This window comes from Pleurodeles waltl, chromosome 10, assembly GCF_031143425.1.
Source record: "Pleurodeles waltl isolate 20211129_DDA chromosome 10, aPleWal1.hap1.20221129, whole genome shotgun sequence".
NCBI lineage: Eukaryota > Metazoa > Chordata > Amphibia > Caudata > Salamandridae > Pleurodeles > Pleurodeles waltl.
The window spans coordinates 233,144,105-233,165,909 of NC_090449.1; the positions used below are offsets into that span (position 1 = coordinate 233,144,105).

At 43.0% G+C, this 21,805-nt stretch overlaps 1 protein-coding gene across 1 annotated transcript in view; it reads left to right on the plus strand.

Annotated features, from left to right (window-relative positions):
• VPS35L (VPS35 endosomal protein sorting factor like) overlaps positions 1-21,805 on the plus strand; it is a 430,244-nt gene that overhangs the window by 385,570 nt on the left and 22,869 nt on the right. Inside the window, exon 30 of the mRNA XM_069210247.1 lies at positions 3,548-3,694. Coding sequence (XP_069066348.1) covers positions 3,548-3,694 — 147 coding nt within the window. The remainder of the gene's footprint in view (positions 1-3,547; positions 3,695-21,805) is intronic.

The following is a 21,805-nucleotide window of genomic DNA, read 5'->3' on the forward strand; positions in this document are numbered from 1 at the left end:
TGATCACATGAATAAGACATACAGCACTGGTCAAGAGCATCTAAACCTTCCCTGAAAGACATGGAACAAGTGTGGGACTACAGGACCATTGCAAGTTTCCTTTGAAGACATGGAACAAGTGTGGTACTATTGTGCCAGCCAGAGCAAACTTCCTGAAATGATATGGGGCAAGTATGATGCTGCTGGCCCCTTCAGTGCAAAGACATGGAACAAATATGGTACTTCAGAGCCAGTACAAGCTTAATTTAAAGAGATGGAGCAAGTGTGGATCTGCAGGGCCAGTGCAGGCTTCTTCAAAGACATAAATCAGTTGTGGTACTCAGGGCCAGTGTAAGCTTTTTCAAGACCCCCAAAAAATAAAAAAAGATTAGGCAAAAGACCAAGCTCTATGGGCCAATCAATCTGTGTAGTGAGAGACATAGCTGCATGCAACAGGTTGGTTGCGGTCAGAGTCTGAAGCCATTCCTTGCTGCGCCTAGCCAAATGTCCAGCTGGGATTGGACATTTTCTAGAGGGTTAGATGGCACGTTAGGTGTAGCCAAGCCCTAAAAGGCATGGCCAAAGCTTGTGCTGTGGGAGTGTTGGCTTCCTGGGGTCAGTTGGGCCAGTGAAATTTGCCAGTTTTGGTTAAAACTGTACACCATACACGCAACATAACTCAATAAAGGATGTGATCTGGAGCCAGGGTGGTGCTAAACACGACTCAGTGATGTTACATCACTGGGAGGCACTGAAATCTGGTTGGACCCGCGGTACCACTTACTGGCCCAGGAGATCTGTTTTAGCTCTTCCGGATCCATCTTAACTCTTGAAGGAGATTCAAAAGGTTTGGAGTCTGCAGGTAGATATAGTATCCACTACAAGCATAGTTGAGGAGTAAGCTGATAGCTCCTTCATATGTTTCAAGCAGAGCAGATCCACCATGTGCTTTTTAGTGCTTTCATGCTTTTTTTCCCCTAAATGCAATTCACCAGAACAATATGATGTTCAGAGGTTAGCAGCATTCTCCTGGTCCAACTTTCTTCAGCAGAACAGCAGAAGTTATCTTGTTACTTCTGATCATTGTGGGGAAGTGTTACACCTAGGAATAGGGAACACAGCTCTTTCCGATCGTCCCCCCAAAACTCCAAAACGTTTTGAAAATAATCACTTTCCACTGCACGATAGCAGAATAGTTCCTGATACACTGAAGAAAGATTACATTATCATGATGGGTTTTCCATGTCATAGAATCGGGCCATTTTACCCAGGTTTTGCAGAAAGCCCCACCAATCTCTCACTCCTCCCTTTCCTCTTCTTGAAAATATGTTCATCAGTAAGAACCTTTCTGTACCAGATCTGTTGATGTCCAAGAAGGGTGAAGCCAATCCGCTATCAGACCTTCCTATTCTGACCAAGTTCATGCACAAACAAAAATTCAAGATGCTACTGCTGGTGCAGAGTCATCACTCACTACAACACTGGAACTGGTTGTTTTCGTTAAACTACCCGGGTGTGTTCCTCCATCTTACCCATAAGATAGTCCTTGATGAAATGCCTCTATTTCGTAGTTGGTGGAAATCAGTTTCAATGTACTGCTGTACCTTTCAGGCGTGATTAGACCACCAGGATGTTAATTAAGTTCAGGGCAGTGGTTACCACTCTTCTTCAGAGTCAGGAGTCTCATGTTTTTCCCCACCTTGCAGATTGGCTCATGAAGGACAGTTCTCCGAAAGGTGCTTTAAATTGTGTCAGCCACGGAAGCTGTTCTTCAAGTAAGCTATAATGTTTTGGCCAGAGGAGCAAGTACTACACTTGACATATGCGCCCAGGCATGGTGGCTGAAAGGCAGATTACTGGTCAGAAAGCAGTATTGGCTGAGGCGTTCACATTATTCTAGAGGTGAATTTGGCAGTTAAAAAAAATTAACATAATCAAGGAGATTGATGCACTTCACTGACTGATGTACTTCAAAATAGATGAAAGAATGTTCCGCTAAAATGCCACTGATAGTGCCCTGGCCAAGAAACACCCCAACAGAGACATTCTCAAGGGTAGCTGGAATATTGTTCTGCTTTTTTGTTTGTCTGTCCAATGTTCTTTTTTCCAGCCATTCTTGTTTCTTAATGATCCAAACTCATCCCTTACCATAAAGACTCCTTGTAGCCCTCATTTAGGACCTACATTTAGTGTTAACATTTCCTTTAGAGAGTGAACCTTTCTCTTTCTGTTCACTTAGATTGTTGACTTGAAAACCTTTTTTTTCCTCACTGCAACCTTTTTTTGCCAGAAGGATAGGGCAATCACAGGCATTATCCACCAAATATCCTGATATTCTCTTATTGTCAGACATTGGTGTTGATGAGCGTTCCTAGTTTTTTTCCTAAGGTGGTGTCTGAGTTTCAGAGTTCTTTAATGTGCTGTCAGCTTCATTCTCCGCTCAAAAGTAGATTGAACTTTCACAGGCTAGACCCTACAAGAGCCCACACCTGGAATGTGGAGTTGTGTAGGAAGTACAGGATGGAAGAACATATTTTCAGATACTTTAGCATGAAAAAGGCAAACCAGCAAGGATGCAAACGATTTCCAGATGAATGGTGCATGAAGCTTTGTTATGGTATCAATAAGAGTGAGTCACCTGAAGGGATGAGGGCTCATTTAAATAGGGTGGGGGAATGGGGCCAAGCCGGCGACCTTGGAAGGAGTTGTAGTTCTGAATATTTCCCAAGAATGTCTCAATTTGAATGGAAGAGGGGAGGTGCCATTAGGTAGGGAAGTCCTCTAAACAATTGTTGATTAAAATCTGGCTACTATCCAGCCCAACTCCCCCTCCCTTCTTTGATATGGTCACTGCCTTTGGAATCTTTCTAAATAAGGAATCCACAGGAAAATATGTAGATTAGTAGGAGAAATCCATTAAAACGAGATTTTGTTCTCATTTTAAGGGAGCAGGAGCCGTGCTACATGAGGATGAAATGTGGAATTATACAAACTGTTATAAATTCCTAGCTGTTTTTTGAGAATGGAGACTTGTGTCACCTCAGGCCTCCTTGTCTTAAATCTTATACAAAATGTGATGGGAGGAATGCTTTAATTAATCTCAGCCACAGGTCATTACTCTGGGGCATCCACGACAGTTGTATTTTTTTGCCTACAATGCTATCTCAGATTAGACCCAACCACATGCAAATTTGATTCTTCTCCAATAGTAATAGTCCAGCCAAGCCAGATTCTCTCTGAACCATAACACAAGCATCCCAAGACCGGTGTCACCCTAGTTGGACTCAACAGTTAGGTTCTACTTGGTTCCAGTGGCAAAGTGAGCACTGGGCCCGCTTCCATGTATAACCATTGCACTTATGGCATCACACTGAAGTGTACAAAAAGCATGGGGTAGGATGCTTAAATTAATCTCAGCTACTGGCAATTACTCGGGGCCCAACTGATGAATGTTCTAAGGTGAGTATATAGCAAGGTAGCTTATGTAATGAACTTTATTTTAGATGCCTGTGTTAAACATACCAGTGTTTTACCGTGTTGTAACCATATCACCATTCTTTTGTTGTAGACTTTAAAACGCCAGAGTTTACTGGCTTTGTCATTCTTTAATAGTATACTAGCTCATGGAGATCTAAGGAACAATAAACTGAACCAACTTTCTGTGAACCTGTGGAACCTGGCACAGAAGCATGGGTATGCCGACACCAAAACAATGGTAAGTACAAATAAACTGAATAGTGTCAGAAATTATTATTGGAAACAAAGATTGAGGAAGTAACCTATAAAGATTGTGAAATATAAATAAATTAAATGTTCATTGTGTGACATATTTTGCCATGTTCTACACTGAGGAAAACGCACTGTTTTTTAGAGTATTAGCAAAACGTTATTTATTTAATTTAAATGTAACTTTTTGCTGCAGAAACACACATACAAACTCCCCCACCTGATACAATTTCCGTGGTCTCATGAAGGTAATGGTATTGGATGGTAATTGGAAGGATGCATTTCTGCCTCCATTTTGTCTTTTGGTTTAAGGCCGATTACCTACCCTCCATTCCTCTCCTCAGCCTAATAAATGTAATGCTTGTGGTCTTGGAGGGTAAAAAACAAGATTTTGCTCTTGCAACAGGTAATGGACTAGTAGTGACCAAACGCTGGTGTCTTGTCCTTCGGCCAATGATCAGTAATCCATTATTTGTCAGCTGCATGAAGTTGCCATATGTATCCTTTGTGCCTTTCCTTCCAGTACAAATCAGTTAACTTTCTGTAAGCCCTTCAGCAGATCCGTCAGAGACATTGTCTGGTCTAAGACAAAGACGTTTATTTGGAAGTCTCATGGTCCGAGCATCAAGGTGCCTGGGTTGATTGTTGGGGGGAAAGCCATTGGTGTGCCTCAGTACATCCTTCTAAACTGTCTTGAAGACAGTACAATCCAACCAAATGCACACAGAGGATCCCACGTCATTCCCACACCTCCAGCATATACCGTACACATTGGTCTATATATATATCTGCTTTAAATTATATAGGCCCTGAACTAAAGATACCTGATTTTATATGTCAATTCTCAGAGTAAGATATTTCAGTGTATTGGTTATGCCCTCTCACAACCCTTGCCACTCTCCCGCTGAAATTTTCCCTTTGAGGATTTTCCCCCATTTCCCCTACATGGGGCCTGATTCTAACTTTGGAGGACGGTGTTAAACCGTCCCAAAAGTGGCGGATATACCACCTACCGTATTACGAGTTCCATAGGATATAATGGACTCGTAATACGGTAGGTGGTATATCCGCCACTTTTGGGACGGTTTAACACCGTCCTCCAAAGTTAGAATCAGGCCCATGGTCTTTTCATGTTGTCCCCTCTATATTTGTTGTTAAAATTGTGCATGTGCATGATATTTTTTATGCGAACTGTGTCCATGGCCAGAACGTCTGTTGTGCCCTTGCCTGGATATGAATTAGATACTGTCACATTGTTCAGAAAGACATAGGAGCAAATCTATGATTCTGTCTGACTCTGAGAATCCAAAGCCTCTTTTTATTCTTATTGCTCACATTTTATTTTTCGTTTAATTTATCAACAAACATCAAGTTTGTAACATTAAAGAGGGGGACTTTACTGTTGTCAGCTACGAAGAGACTGCCTTGTCTGGTTCCCCGGAGGAGTAAATGGCTGTAGCTCAGTTCTAAAAACCTTTGTGGGGCGGGGGTTGAGGGGCACTGTCTTACTAAACCATTCCTTCACGAACATTTTTCCCTTCTGTCTTTTCTGGTAGTCAGATGATCCGGATCTTGTTTCTGCAGTATGCACATTTCCTGATATTCTAGTTGTAATTCAGTCGGCTGATTCTTGGTTCTTATCACTCTTTCCACCACTTTCCCCTGACCAGCTCCTAGCAGACCAGGGTCGAGAGCGACAGTTACTCACTCTCTAGGACTGCTCTCGTATCCTTGTTAGCCGGGAGAATGTCACTGTGCTGGTATTTTCGCCTGCTCTTGAAGGGTAGTGTTCCAGGTAGGGGACCTTGTTATTTGCACATGGGTAAGTCACAAAATCACCATGAGCAGAGCTGTTTGGGAGCATCTGGCCATGTTGTAAGTGAAGCACTGGTAATGCTTAGTGGGCTGCCAGGTCTCCTCAGCATGTTCCCTGTTGAGTTGTCATCACCTTTCCGCAAAGCTGTACAGCAACCTCCGTCATTACTTTTTTAATTAATTATTGAAGTTCAGACAAACAAAAGGGTTGCATTTTTGTGCGATATTTCATGCTTTGGCCTTGTAGTCCTGTGGGTCTTCTTTACGCATGAGAAATAGAGAAGGGGTCCTACCGGGAGCCCCATGAGTAAGGTCTTCCTTCTTTGTGGTGTGTATGCCAGTCAGAGGAGAGTGCGAGACAAGCTGCGCTGCTATTGTTGCATGCCGCAAGTGGGAGAAGTGCTTCTGATTGTGACTTCTGACTGCAGTGTCATCATCTTGTCCAGTGCATAATTTGTAAACAAAAAGGTGCCAGTGCCCAGAGCCCTCCTCTTAAATATGTGGCTGCTGCAATTAAATGTATGAACACAGAATACTGAGGCTGCGTAATCCTGAAGCCATCTCGGGCCACTTCAATCCATTTACAGCCACTCCCAGCCCCTTCAGCTCACTCTTGCAGCTTTCTACTTCCTCCCTTTGTGATGCTTTTTAGTTTTTCCCTTCTTCTGTCGTTCCCATATGTGTTGTTTGCTCACAGCAAATGCTTGAAGCAGAAGAATAAGCCCCGGCCCTCAAAAATAAGTGCCAGTGCTCAGCACCGGAATCAACAAGCACAAATTAAGCACTGATCTTGTCCATATGCCCAGGCATCAGACCGTATTCTGAAACTTTAGTTGCAGTTCCCTTGTGCATCAGTCGGTGGCGCCACCTCCGCTCACTGACGTTGGTTCCTTTCTTTCCTCACCTGCCAATGCATAGCGTGAGCTTTTAAATCCTTTCATACCTGGTGCATACCTGCCCCAGCTCAGTTTGGGTCACCCTCTTGTTACCATGTTATCAGGGGAGAAAAGAGAGACAAAATCTTTTTCATCATCACATTTCTTACTAGCCGGGGTTTTCCCCCTCATTCCCGTGTAGGAAATAATGTTTCTCTCACTGACGGTGCTCTCCTACTGCAAGTAGTAAAGGACAACGAGGCAATACCCTCTAACCCTTGTGACCAGGGTAATGAACAAAAGTAAACGTTATGGTCAAGAAAGGGGGAAGTATTCCTAGACTTCCACGGTGGAAGTCTAGGAATACTTCCCCCTTTCTTGACCATAACGTTTACTTTTCTCCTACTGCAAGGCTTTGGTCTTTGTGTCACAATACAAGGAAGGACTGTGCTAACATATATTGGGTAAGGAGAAACAATATCCTTTACTACGCAGCCGCATCCACACGTAGCTTTACCATGCAGATGCCTTTATCACACAGAAACACTGGAACTATAGGCATGATAAGTGTATGTATGTGAATATATACACACACCCATAATTGATAAAGGAAGGTAATTTTTGGGTTTAAGGGTGGGCAGTGTTAAAGGGAGGTAAGTATTTTTTTGTTTGCTTTTGTACTCTATGAGCCATTGCTGTTCTACTACATCTTTCATCTTGGGGTAAAGATCAAGCACAGCTCAATATGTTTCAGTAAACACTGCCATTGTGGATTGTACAGGTGATTTTGTCAAGTGTCAGGCCTTGTTTCGGCTCTATCACTTCCAAGCTTAACTTAGACATGGTCAATGAAAGTTCAACTTGGTGGTCTTGAGGCTATATCATAAACATGTTCTATTTTGGTATGCAGGCTCAGAATGGATCCATGCATGCACCTGTTTTGCCCAAATTGAGCTCTTTGCAGCGTGTACTAGGAAACACAGACTGCCCCCCACCCCAATGTTTCTGAGGTGCACTGTCTTCGGCTTATACTCTGTTCGATTTCCTAATTTAAGATATGTTCTATAGGCAGTTTAGCTGCAGCAAAACCACGGCATGAACCTCTTATGGGGCCTATGCTTGGTTGCTGAAGATGTTCGTGATATGGCCCTTCTCCCTCTGTGTAAGGTGCGCTTTTTACGCCATCCTAGTATAAATCTAAGAACAGGCGTGTTGGGAACAGCACTTTATGGGAGTACATTCGTTCTAGAGGTTTCCACATGCACAGTGATTTTGTTGCCACAATCTTGCTACCCGAGCTTCAGAAAGTAACACTCTGTCTCACGTGTAGTGGTGCTTCTTGCCCTGCTGTCTGGTGTAGGAATATGAGCACATTGCAGTTAGCTGAATGCTCCCAAAACAGGAATGTAAATGTGTCCAAGAAATCCAGGGTGTCCGTGGGCCTTGCAGATGATCGAAAGGGCACATCAAGTGGCTTGACATAACAGAAGTATCCACAACAGAAACATGCTTAGTTGTAGAGGCCACATTTATATGCCTTGGCACTACAGACCACCAACGAAGTAAAAGTGCAAAAAAATAAATAGATGAGTTCTGATTTGTATTGAAAAGCAAATTCTCCCTTGAATGGTGTTTTATTGGTTATAATTACTTAAAAGTGTAAACCTTAGTTACACTGTTTGCCCTCCTGCAGCTTGTAGGGTGCCTTTGCCCCCCTTGGGTGATGCTCTCCACTCCTGCAGTTGTCAAAAGGAGACCCATCTATCTCAGTGCAAACACCCCCACCGTTCCCTTCTTCTAGCAGCTGAATGCTGGTACCATCCTGGATGACCCAGATTTGGTGGACTACAATGTGTGGCGGGTCCAAAGAACTTAATATATTCTCTTCAGCCTCCTGTCAGACTTTCCCTTCTGCTGCTTGGTGGTGCAGGGTCAGGGCCGGCTTTAGTGGGGGTGAGCTTGTGTGGCTGCACTGGGCGCTGACCTGGAGGGGGGGGGGGTGCTGTGTTTATCAATAACTTACAATTTAAAAGCACCTGAAGCTGAGTTCCATGTGCGTCCAGCTGTCAGGCAACAATAAAAATGTCAAGATAACTTGTGATTAATGTTCCTGACAGAGAGTGAGAGCTGGAGTTTGCCCAGTGGCAGTTTTGACTCACCATAAAGTAGCGCAGAGGGTTAATGTACCTGCTGCACAGAATTAATCTGAATTTTATGTGGATAGCTGAGTGAATTAGTAAAGCTAGTCTTTACCAGAACTTTAAAACAAGTGAAATGTATGTGAGAGAGGAGCTATGGAGAGATGAGGGGTACTTTTGCAGGGTGGTAGTGCGGGAATTCAAGGAGAAGGTGGGCATCAAAAAAGATTGTTGTATAGGGCTCCACCAGTGCTAAAACTGACCACGTGCAGGGTAACTGGTTAGGGTGGATCACTACAGGATTTTGGCTCTGACAGAATATCAAGCAGAGGAGCGAACGCAGAGTGATTCTCATTCCGTCAGCTGCCAGTGCCAATCACACCTTCTTTGCATACACATCCTTGTGAAAAAAAATAAACTTAAAGCCATTTTGTTTTGAAGACAGATTTTGTCGCTTCTCATTTTCCACTTTCAATCCAAATTGACTTCCCACTAACTACCAGCCTTTGACTTCTGATTGCTGAGTCATTTATAAAAATAAATAAAAATACATCTTCCAATGGATATTTCTTCCATTAAATTTCTCATCTTTGATTGTTCCCCTGGAGTTAGACTGGATGTAGATTTTCTTTTAACAAACACATCAGTATATTTCATATGTCACTATGCGGCACCATTACAGCTCTGCCATAAATTCATTCTACTCCACAGGAAGGCTTGCAGCAAATCCATAGAGTTGCTTCCTGGGCCTTCTGTCAGTGGCCCTTTTCATGTGCTTCAAAAAGGAGGATGTGTTTCTCCTTCAATTATAGTAAAAACTTTATACCAACGTTTTCTTGGAGTGTTGGCAAAACAGAGATTTCCCAAAGGAGGAGCACCTCTCCACACAAAAGGAACACATTTTAAGCCTTGACTCATGGCGCAAGAGACAGATAGTGTACGCTCTTAATTGACCTGCTTGTTCCGGTTTGGTGTGAACACAACTCTTGCAGAAATGGTCACGAAAGACTTTAGGGTGAGGAAAGCTGCATTATTTGCAACCCAAGCATGTCAGAAGAGCTCAAAGATCCAGGTCCCCCCTAAAGGGGTATGTACACCTTAAAAAGCATTGAAAGCACAAGCATAAAGATCTTCTTTAAGATTACGCACCGGTGCTGCAGAAGAGCATGGGGGTCCATCAACTCAAGTTCTTGACTCCACTTCTGACCTTGCATACCTTACCCATCCTTTTCTTCTAGTCTTTCCCAAAAGTGGGTCTTCTTGTAAAGCTATGCAATACATTCAAATTTATGCTAACTGGTATAGCTTTGGAGGCTGCATGTGTGCTTCATCTGCAAAGGCTCACTTTTATGGGATAGATATTTAATACACACAGTACACAAATTGTTGTTTTGGGGGACTAGATGTGCAGTCCAGGAACCATGGTTTTTATTTTGATTATGATTTAGTATGAATGAGAGTATGAATGATGTGAGGGTACATGGTGAAATGTAATATTTATGTTTAAAGCTTTATGCAAAAGTAAAAAATGAAAGTTATGTATGAATAATAAAGTGTATTTTTTTGTACATTTTTTTTTTAATCAACAACAACACATAGCTTTATTCGGTTACTTTCAACCATAAAAGCAAAACAACCAACAATTGAATGGAAAGGAAATAGAAATTGAGTTAAAAAAGGATAAGAATAAAATAGAATAACATATGTTCAGCCTTAAAACACGTAAAATTACTTTCCTTAAAAATGCACCTGACCCCCTAATACCTATCATTTGAATTAAACATGGGGTTTTATTTCAGTCTAGGTGCATAGTTAAAATTTAGCAGCGAAAACACTTTTTTAAAAAAAATTGGTTCCTCATCATCATTTTTCCCCAGAAAACTAATACGTATATGCCAAGCAGCTACAATATACTTGCTAACCACACAGGATAGAGGGAGGGAAGTATCCCTCATCATGATCCTTAAGGCAACAATGCAGTGTCTTATCCCCATATTCCTACACACAGGTCGTAACCACTTACGTCGCGCAATCATATAAGCAGGGCATATAAACATAAAATGTACAATAGATTCTGAAGTGTGATTACAACTGGGACAAAGATCAGGTCTTGGAGTCACACTCCGTGTACTACCATAGGATTTAAGAGGCAGGCAACCATATCTGAACTGAATATATAGACTCTTACTTAATGGGTCAAGAATTGTATCCATAAATGGTTCCAGGTACGGATACCATTTAAAATAAAAAAATTGTGAAGTCAGTCTGCCGTGTGTTGAGCACAGCAGGTAGTTTTCCCTGACATATATCCAGTAAACAGTTTTCAAATGGTTCTTCTGATCTTTCCTTATACTTTCTGGATGACTCCAAAACTCACTAAGACCCAATCTATAAAACTATTTTGAGATGTGGTTAAACCAGGAAATGGTAAGTACATTTGGTCTATCTAGAATGTCTTGAATAGACTCCTTGTATGTGGATAGCTCGGGGGTGGTCCATACACGGACCCAGAAAAGCAATGGTCGTAGGGCAATTACATCTGAGATGCGTGAAAGGCCAAGGTCCCAGAACATTGGCAGCAGTGGGGTATTGCGAGGACAAGCCAAAGTTGACCTTACAAAGTTGTTTTCCCCCACTGCAAGCTTGCCAGTGTTCGAGGACCCCCAAATTTCTGCTCCATAGACCGCAGCACTCTGTGCCTTAGCTCGGTAGATTTTAATAGTTGGAGTAATCACTCTCTCAGAGGTAGACTTGTGGAAGCGTAGAATGGCCCCAGATCTCTGTGCCAAAAGAGCTAAACTTTTATCGATTTGGGCCCCCCAATGCAGATTGTTACTAATTCTCACCCCCAAATAGTCTATGGAGCCTACCATGCCTAGGGGGGTTCCATTATAGAAAATTGAATATCTCTTAGTGGGGCCACAGCCCAGGGTCATAAGTTTAGTTTTGCTATGGTTAAGTTCAAGTCCATAGTCACCACAAAACAAACTGAACTTATCCACAAGTACCTGGAGACCCATAGGAGTTCTGGAGATCAGGAGGGAATCGTCAGCAAATAGCAAAATTTGAATTTTATGGTTGTTCAAGGATGGAGCATCATTTTGGCAGTTGGTAACGACTTGCACCACCTCGTTGATAAACAATGTAAATAGCGTTGGGGCAAGAACACAGCCCTGGCGCACTCCTCTCCTAATATCTATTTTGTCGGTGAGTTCCCCCTGATTACCCCATCTAACTTGTGCAAATGTTTTTTCTTGTAATCTTTGAATTAAATGCACTAAGTTTCCTGGGATACCGATTTTGTTTAATACTCCCCATAGTTTCTCTCTTGGGACAAAATCGAATGCAGATCTTAGATCAACAAAAGCAACATAAAGTTTTTGCTTAGATAGGGTGACATACTTCCAAAATAGTAATGACAGCCTGAAGACTTGGTCCATGGTGTTAGTTTTGGGTCGAAAACCGGCCTGTAAGGGGGATAAAATTTGATTGTCTTGGATCCAATCGGTAAGCCTATCTAAGACTTGCTTAGCAAACATCTTCTGAAGGATATTGATAAGGCTGATTGGTCGATAATTTACAGGTGAACCTACATCACCCTTTTTGTGAATCGGTATTATTTCTGCGCCACGCCAAGAATCTGGAATAGGGCTACCAGCTGCTATGGCATTAGACAATAAATTGATGTACCATGCCCATATCTTTGGTTCTGATTTAAACAGGTCCCCTGGGATCTTATCTGGACCAGGGGCTTTGGCTGGCCTCAGAGAATTAATTGCAGCTGTTGTTTCGGCTAAGGTAAAAACAATGCTCTCAGTTGAAGTCTTGGTAACAGCCCAACACTCATCATATCCAGGGTCCTCCAGAGCTTGCGGAGCAGGCAGAGCATAAATTCCAGAAAAATAGGACACCCATCTTTCGGGCTGTATGTACATACCAATGTCATCATTACCCCTTTTCGAACTAGAGGTCAACAGCCGCCAAAAGGAACTTTCATCTTTATGTTTAACTGCTGCAAGCAGCTTCTGCCATATCTCATTATCCCAGTCTTTTTTTGCTTGTTTCAGAGCATTAACATACCTACGTCGGGCCTCTTTAATAGCCACTTGGGTAGAGTTTTTTACAGCCTCGTTTAAATTAGATCTTGCTCGCACCCAATCCTGATTGTACCAATCCCTACGAGGGGTGTCAACAGGTCTCGGTTTGGAAGGAATTTCCCTATAGAAGATACCCTGTAGGGAATCCACCAATTTATTGTGGATAGCCATAATGGGAATATCAGAGGCTTCTTGTTCCTCATAATCTGCAAAAAGTTTTAAAAATGATGAATATATTTCCCCAATCAAGTACGGGTTGAATTCAACCTTAGGCCAACAGACCCGAGAACGTCTATGATTCAGGTAAGGGAGTGGGACGTTAGTGATCATTGTGTGCTGGACTCTTAAAAATGCATGGTTGGTCAATACAAGGCACAGAGGATTATGATCGCTATCCAAGCGAGGTAAAATTTCCATGTCCAGTGAACTTGACCATAGCCTAATGTCCACCAGAATATAATCAATAGTACTAAAGGAAAGCCCTCGCTTGAAAGTGATAGCTCGCTCTGAATCAGATTTCATCCAACTTTGACTTAATTCCTGCAACATTCCAAGATATAATATTGATTTTGGGAGGCATAGATATTGACTCAATTCTCAATAGGGAGGCGGGAGATGGAGTCTAAAGTGTATTTAAATATAATAATATATATATATATGTGTGTGTGTGTATGTATATATATATATATATGTTCGATGGCATGTGTAGCTGCAGATACACATGCTGTGCATATCCTGCCATCTAGTGTTGGGCTCGGAGTGTTACAAGTTGTTTTTCTTCGAAGAAGTCTTTTCGAGTCACGAGATCGAGGGACTCCTCTCATTTCGGCTCCATTGCGCATGGGCGTCAACTCCATCTTATATTGTTTTCTTTCCGCCATCGGGTTCGGACGTGTTCCTCTTCGCTCCGTGTTTCGGTTCGGAAAGTTAGTTAGATATCCGAAAAATTCGATGGTATTGTTTGCGTTCGGTATCGGGTTAGTTAACGCAGATCAACACCAAATTTTGAAGAGCTCCGGTGGCCCTTCGGGGTTTCGATTCCCCGGCGGGGCCTGGTAGGCCCAACCACGTGCGTCTACAAGACTAATGGAACGGACCCCATTCCGCTTCTGCCCCGAATGCCACAACAAGTATCCGTACACAGATCAACATTTGGTCTGTAATTTGTGTTTGTCTCCCGAACACAAAGAGGATACCTGTGAGGCCTGTCGAGCGTTTCGGTCGAGGAAAACGCTGAGGGACCGGAGAGCAAGAAGGCTTCAAATGGTGTCTGCGCCGTCAGGACACCACGACTTGGAGGAAGAAGAAACCTTCTCCATTGCTGACTCTGACTCGGACAAGGCCGAAACAGAACAGACGCCGAAAACCGTGAGTAAAACAGCCCTGGCCAAAACTCACGTAAAAATTATCAAAGCCCAGGGGACGCCACCGCCGGCAGGCCATGGCTTAACCCAAAAAATCAGTGACCGTCCATCAGCACCGAAAAAGGGCACACATGTCGAAGTCATCCGACTCCGGTCGAGATACCGGCACAGAACAGACTCGGCCCGAGACACTGGTTCAGAAGAATCTCGACATTGAGATACCGGCACCGAGATGAGTCGGCACCGAGAGATCGGAACACCGAAACTCAAAAAGGTGGCTTCGGAGCCGAAAAAGACTGTTGTGAAGGTTTTGATACCGAAACATCCGGCTTCGGAGCCGAAGACAAGTTCCTACACTGAGGAGCAAGGGCTTTCCACACAAATGCAAAGCCATAAATTAGGACAAGAACTAGAAGCAGGTGAGCCAGATTATACACAGAAAAGGCTCCATATCCAAAAGGAGACGGGGAGGATAAGAACTCTCCCTCCTATAAGGATGAAAAGGAAACTCGCTTTCCAAGATAAAGAGAAACAACCACAGGCAAAGGTGGCAAAACAAGTAACTCCACCACCATCACCACAACGCTCCCCGCAACCATCACCAATTGCTAGCCCACCTATGATGCAGTCTCCAACGCACACAGGCATGAGCCAAGATGAACCAGATGCATGGGATCTTTATGATGTGCCGGTGTCAGATAATAGTCCCGACTGTTACCCAGCAAGACAATCACCACCTGAAGACAGTACTGCTTACACACAGGTGGTGTCCAGAGCAGCTGCTTTTCACAACGTGACATTGCACGCTGAACCGATTGAAGATGACCTTTTATTTAATACTCTGTCGTCCACACATAGTCAGTACCAGAGTCTTCCGATGTTACCGGGAATGTTGAAACACACAAAGCAAGTATTTCAAGAACCCGTAAAAGGCAGAGCCATCACTCCTAGGGTGGAGAAAAAGTACAAGCAGCAACTGACACCTGACTCAGTAGTAGTAGGCGCAGCACGTAAAAGGGCAAATTCACACACCTCCAGAGATGCACCGCCACCCGACAAAGTCGCAAGTTTGACGCAGCGGGGAAAAGAGTGGCAGCACAAGCAGCCAATCAATGGCGCATTGCCAATTCACAGGCTTTGCTGTCAAGATATGACAGAGCCCACTGGGATGAAATGCACCACTTTATTGAACATCTGCCCAAAGAATTCCAACAGCGTGCACAGCAAGTGGTGGAAGAGGGCCAAAGTATCTCGAATAACCAGATACGATCGGCAATGGACGCAGCAGACACAGGTGCAAGAACTGTAAATACAGCGGTCACAATTCGGAGGCACGTATGGCTACGCAACTCAGGATTCAAGCCCGAAATCCAACAGGCTGTGCTTAATATGCCTTTTATTGGACAGCAGTTGTTTGGGCCGGAAGTGGACACAGCTATCGAGAAGCTGAAAAAGGATACAGATACAGCCAAGGCCATGGGCGCGCTCTACTCCCCACAGAGCAGAGGCACTTTTAGGAAGACACAATTTAGAGGGGGGTTTCGGGGTCAAACCACAGAACCCTCAACCTCACAAACCAAGCCCACATACCAGAGCCAGTATCAGAGAGGAGACTTTCGGGGACAATACAGAGGTGGACAGTTCCCTAAAACTAGAGGGAAGTTCCAAAGTCCAAAGACCCCTCAAAACAAACAGTGACTTCAGTGTCACAAATCCCCAACACATAACACCAGTAGGGGGGAGACTAACAGATTTTTACCAAAATTGGGAGGAAATAACAACAGACTTGTGGGTCCTAGCCATCATCCAACATGGTTATTGCATAGAATTCCTACAATTACCACCAAATGTGCCTCCAAAAACACACAACATGTCCAAACAACACATGGATCTATTACAGCTAGAGGTCCAAGCGTTGTTACAAAAAGATGCAATAGAACTAGTACACAATCATCAGAAAGGAACAGGGGTTTACTCCCTGTACTTTCTCATACCCAAGAAGGACAAAACTCTAAGACCCATATTAGATCTCAGAACACTAAATATTTACATCAAATCAGATCACTTTCACATGGTAACACTTCAAGACGTAATCCCCTTGCTCAAACAAGAAGACTACATGACGACATTAGATCTCAAGGATGCGTACTTCCATATACCCATACATCCTTCACACAGGAAATACTTAAGGTTTGTAATCCAAGGAGTACATTACCAGTTCAAAGTGTTACCATTCGGGATAACAACAGCACCAAGGGTATTTACAAAATGCCTTGCAGTAGTAGCGGCACATATCAGAAGACAGCACATACATGTATTCCCGTATCTAGACGATTGGTTAATCAAAACCAACACACAAGAACAGTGTTTTCAACACAACAAAATACGTCATAGAAACCCTTCACAAACTAGGTATCTCACTAAACTACCAAAAATCACACCTACAGCCGTGTCAAATACAACAATACTTAGGAGCAACAATCAACACAAAAAAAGGGATTGCCACTCCAAGTCCACAAAGGGTACAAGCATTCCAAAACGTAATACAAAGCATGCACCCAAACCAGAAGTATCAGGTAAAATTAGTGATGAAACTACTAGGCATTATGTCCTCATGCATAGCCATTGTCCCAAACGCAAGATTACACATGCGGCGCTTGCAACACTGCCTAGCAACACAATGGACACAAGCACAGGGTCAACTACAAGATCTAGTATTGATAGACCGCCAAACACACACCTCGCTACAATGGTGGAATCATATAAATTTAAATCAAGGGCGGCCTTTCCAGGACCCAGTGCCTCAATACGTGATCACAACAGATGCTTCCATGGTAGGGTGGGGAGCACACCTCAACCAACACAGCATCCAGGGACAATGGGACACTCAGCAGAAACAACTTCACATAAATCAGCTAGAACTACTAGCAGTGTTTCTAGCGTTGAAAGCATTTCAACCGATAATAGCCCACAAACACATTCTTGTCAAAACAGACAACATGACAACAATGTATTACTTAAACAAACAGGGAGGCACACACTCATCACAACTGTGTCTCTTAGCACAGAAAATTTGGCATTGGGCGAATCACAATCACATTCACCCAAAAGCGCAATACATTCCAGGAATTCAAAACCAGTTGTCAGACAATCTCAGTCGAGATCAACAACAGATCCACGAATGGGAGATTCATCCCCAGATACTACAAACCTACTTAAAAAACTGGGGAACACCACAAGTAGACCTATTCGCAACAAAAGAAAACGCAAAATGCCAAAACTTCGCATCCAGGTACCCACAGCCTCACTCCAAGGGCAATGCGTTATGGATGAGTTGGTCAGGGATATTTGCTTATGCTTTTCCCTCTCTCCCACTCATTCCGTATCTAGTAAACAAACTGAGTCAAAACAAACTCAAACTAATACTAATAGCACCAACTTGGGCACGACAACCTTGGTACACAACACTACTAGACCTGTCAGTGGTGCCTCATATCAAACTACCAAACAGACCAGATCTGTTAACTCAACACAAACAGCAGATCAGACACCCGAATCCAGCATCGCTCAATCTAGCAATCTGGCTCCTGAAGTCTTAGAATTCAGACATCTAAACCTCACACAGGAATGTATGGAGGTCATCAAACAGGCTAGAAAACCTACTGCAAGACATTGCTACGCAAATAAATGGAAACGATTTGTTTATTACTGTCATAATAATCAAATTCAACCATTACACGCGTCCGCTACACACATTGTGAGCTACTTACTACACTTACAAAAATCTAAGTTAGCTTTTTCATCCATTAAAATACATCTCACAGCAATTTCAGCTTATCTGCAAATTACACATTCAACTTCACTATTTAGGATCCCAGTCATAAAAGCTTTTATGGAGGGTCTAAAAAGGATCATTCCACCGAGAACACCACCAGTTCCTTCGTGGAACCTCAATATTGTATTAACGAGACTCATGGGTCTACCATTCGAACCCATGCACTCTTGTGAAATGCAATACTTAACTTGGAAAGTAGCCTTCCTAATAGCTATCACATCTCTCAGAAGAGTGAGTGAAATACAAGCCTTTACCATACAGGAACCCTTTATACAAATACACAAACTTAAAGTGGTTCTACGTACAAATCCCACATTTTTGCCAAAAGTTATATCACTGTTCCACTTAAACCAAACTGTGGAACTCCCAGTGTTTTTTCCACAACCAGACTCTGTAGCTGAAAGAGTATTACATACATTAGACATAAAAAGAGCTCCAATGTACTACATTGATAGAGCCAAACAGTTTCGCAAAACAAAACAATTGTTTGTAGCTTACCAAAAACCTCATACAGGAAATCCAATATCCCAATAAGGCATTGCCAGATGGATAGTGAAATGTATTCAAACCTGTTATGTTAAAGCTAAGAGAGAACTGCCTATTACACCAAAGGCACACTCCACTAGAAAGAAAGGTGCCACAATGGCCACAGTAGGACAAGCAGTACTAAGAACTTTATTTCAAACAACGTCATCTCCTACAGGCTAAACCCCCGCTTTTGGGGAGATAACTGCTTACTAGTCTATGCACAGCATGTGTATCTCCAGCTACACATGCCATCGAACGGAAAATGTCACTTACCCAGTGTACATCTGTTCGTGGCATGAGACACTGCAGATTCACATGCGCCCTCCCACCTCCCCGGGAGCCTGTAGCCGGTGTGAGTTGATTAAAATTAAACTCGTACATTTGTAAATTTGTAAATATAATACTTTGTCACATTATGTACATACATACTTACTCCATTGCATGGGCATTATTACTATATACACAACTCCTACCTCACCCTCTGCGGGGAAAACAATCTAAGATGGAGTCTTCGCCCATGCGCAATGGAGCCGAAATGGGAGGAGTCCCTTGATCTCATGACTCGAAAAGACTTCTTCGAAGAAAAACAAATTGTAACACTCCGAGCCCAACACTAGATGGCGGGATATGCACAGCATGTGAATCTGCAGCGTCTCATGCCACGAACAGATGTACACTGGGTAAGTGACATTTTCCATATATATATATATATATATATATTTTGAAAATGGCCCTCTCTGAAGGGTCACCCCAAACGTTTTGCCTTCCTTCTCTTTTTCTTACCTCATTTTTTGTTGGCTTTAGGACTCTGGGCCCTTTACCACTGCTAACCAGTGCTAAGGTGCACATGCTCTCTCCCTAAAACATGGTAACATTGGCTCATTCCCAATTTGCTTATTTAATTTCCCTGTAAGTCCCTAGTAAAATGCACTACATGTGCCCAGGGCTACAAATTCAGTGCCACTAGTGGGCCTGCAGCTGTTATTGTTCATCCCACATAACTAACCCCTTAACCTTATCTCAGGTCTGCCATTGTCAGGCCTGTGTGTGCAATTTCACGGCCGCTTCAACTTGGCATTTAAAACTTCTTGCCTAGCCTTAAATTCCTTTTTTTTTTTTTTTTCAGGTAGGTAGGCCTAGGTTACCCATAGGGCAGGGTGCTATGTAAGTAAAAGGCAGGACATGTACTTACAAGTTTTACATTTCCTGGTACTGAAAACCCCCAAGTTGTTTTTCACTATTGTGAAGCCTGTTCCTCTCTTACGCCAGCATTAGAGATTCCTTTATATGCTTTTAAGTGGTAATTTCTGATCTGAGAGAAACAGACTTGTCGTATTTGGTGTGTTTTGAATGGTAGTAAGATATCCTACTTACTGGTGACGTTGGATTCTACATTACTATTTCAGAAATTACACTTTTAGAAAGTAGGCATTTCTCTGCAATTACTGCCATCTGTGCCTTAAAGCCTGCGCCAATCCACGTCTGGTCTGTACTGGTTGACATCTCCCCTTGTGCATTTCACCCAGACAACCATAAACACAGGACACTCAGCTGTATCTGCATTCATCTGCATACAGGTGTGTTTTCATGGGCAGGAAGGGTGGAGGGGCTCTCTCTTACACTTCAAAGGCCAGTGGCCTGCCCTCACACACAGGACTGATTACCCCTCACAGGGCTCCTGGCAGTCAGGGCTGGGTTGAAAGGGTAACTTGTGCACTTCAAAACCACTCTTTGAAGTTTCCTCCACTTCAAATGCACTTTTGGGTGTATATATACTGGGTCTGTAACCCCACCAAATCAGACACTTCTCGGCCTACAACTGGACTCTGTCAGAGGGACTGTCTGGCTGCCCAAATAACTCATCTGGACTGCTTTGCTAGAAGGACTGCTGGCCTGCTTGTTGCCTGCTGACTCCTGACTCTGATGGAAGGACTCTGCCTTCCTCCTTAAGTGCTCACCAAGGGCTTGGCTTAAGCTTATCTCCTCTTCTGAGGCCCCAGGGCTATCAAAGGCTTCACAAAGTGAAGAAAATCCAGCACATTGGAAGATCGATGCAATGCCTGCAAAATTCGACGCAACGCCTGGCAGAAAGACGCAGCACCTGCTCCGCGGCTGAAAAATTACTGCATCTGCTGCTGAAAAATCACTGCATCACTTGCTGAATCAATGCAGCGCCTGTTGTCTCTGCTCAACGTGTTCTGGGTTTTCTGCATGTCTTCCCTGGGTGTCAAAATATCTCTGCATCACAGTGAGGAACCAAGGCTGCGCTCCTGGAAACCGATGCATCGCTTTGCAGCGTAGAAAGAAACAATGCATCGCCTTTTCCACGCTGGAAAAATTGACTCATCGCTTTACTTTTCAGCGCATCTCCTCCTCTGCGTTGTTATTTTTGACGCCTCCCAGGTACTTTGTGTTAAAAGGATACAACCACTGATTTGTAAGGATTGAGACTCATATAAACATTTTAAAAGTGATATCTTGACTTGTGCATGTTGGATTTTTGTCACTTTGGTCTTATTTTATTCAGATAAATATTATCCATTTTCCTAAACTGGTGTGGATTACTTTTTGTGGTGTTTTCACTGTGTTACTGTATGAGTTATTGTACAGATACTTTAAACATTGCCTTCTAAGTTAAGCCTGCCTGCTCTGTGCCAAGCTACAGGAGGGTGAGCAAAGGATAATTTAGGTTGTGTTGTGACTTACCCTGAATAGGATTGTGGTCCCTACTTGGACAGGGTGCATACCTCTGTCAACTAGAGATCCAATTTTATATATATATATATATATATATATATATATATATATATATATATATATATATCTCCTAATGGCAGTGGCAGCCAACTCTAGGTAGTTATAGGTAGGACCTAGTTTCTATAGAAAAAGCATTTGTTTTTTTGTTTTGCTAATACCTTTGAGGCTGTTTGATGAATCTTCACAAAACTTTCCAAAAAAAAATAAGAATCTCACTTCAGCAACTGTCTGGAATGTTTTGGGGTGATTCGTCAATCGGGGGCCAAGAAAAAGAGGGTCCCAAAAACACTTTTTTCCCATGCATTTGTCCATAGGAATTTTGAACAGGAATAGCGTCCGAACCACTGGATGGAATTACACCTAATTTGGCAGAAAGGCAGCTCTTGGTCCAGAAAGCAACCTCTTTGATATTTGGTGTAAATCTGTTAAGTATTTTTTGAGAAATTAAAGGAAAGACAAATTTGTATATATAGGGACACACAGGCTCTGTGAACCCTCCCGATCTCGTGCTGAGATCTGATTGTCTGACAACACTTCAGCAAGGAAGTGTTGGCAGCCATGTTGGGACTTGGCTTCAGCCGAGTTCCAGAAAAAAAAGATTAAAATAAAAAAAGATAAGAGGCCAGGGTAGGTATACCTTGACCCCTTAACTCTGTTTCTGGGGTCCTCCTAGGGCACCCCCACACCCCCT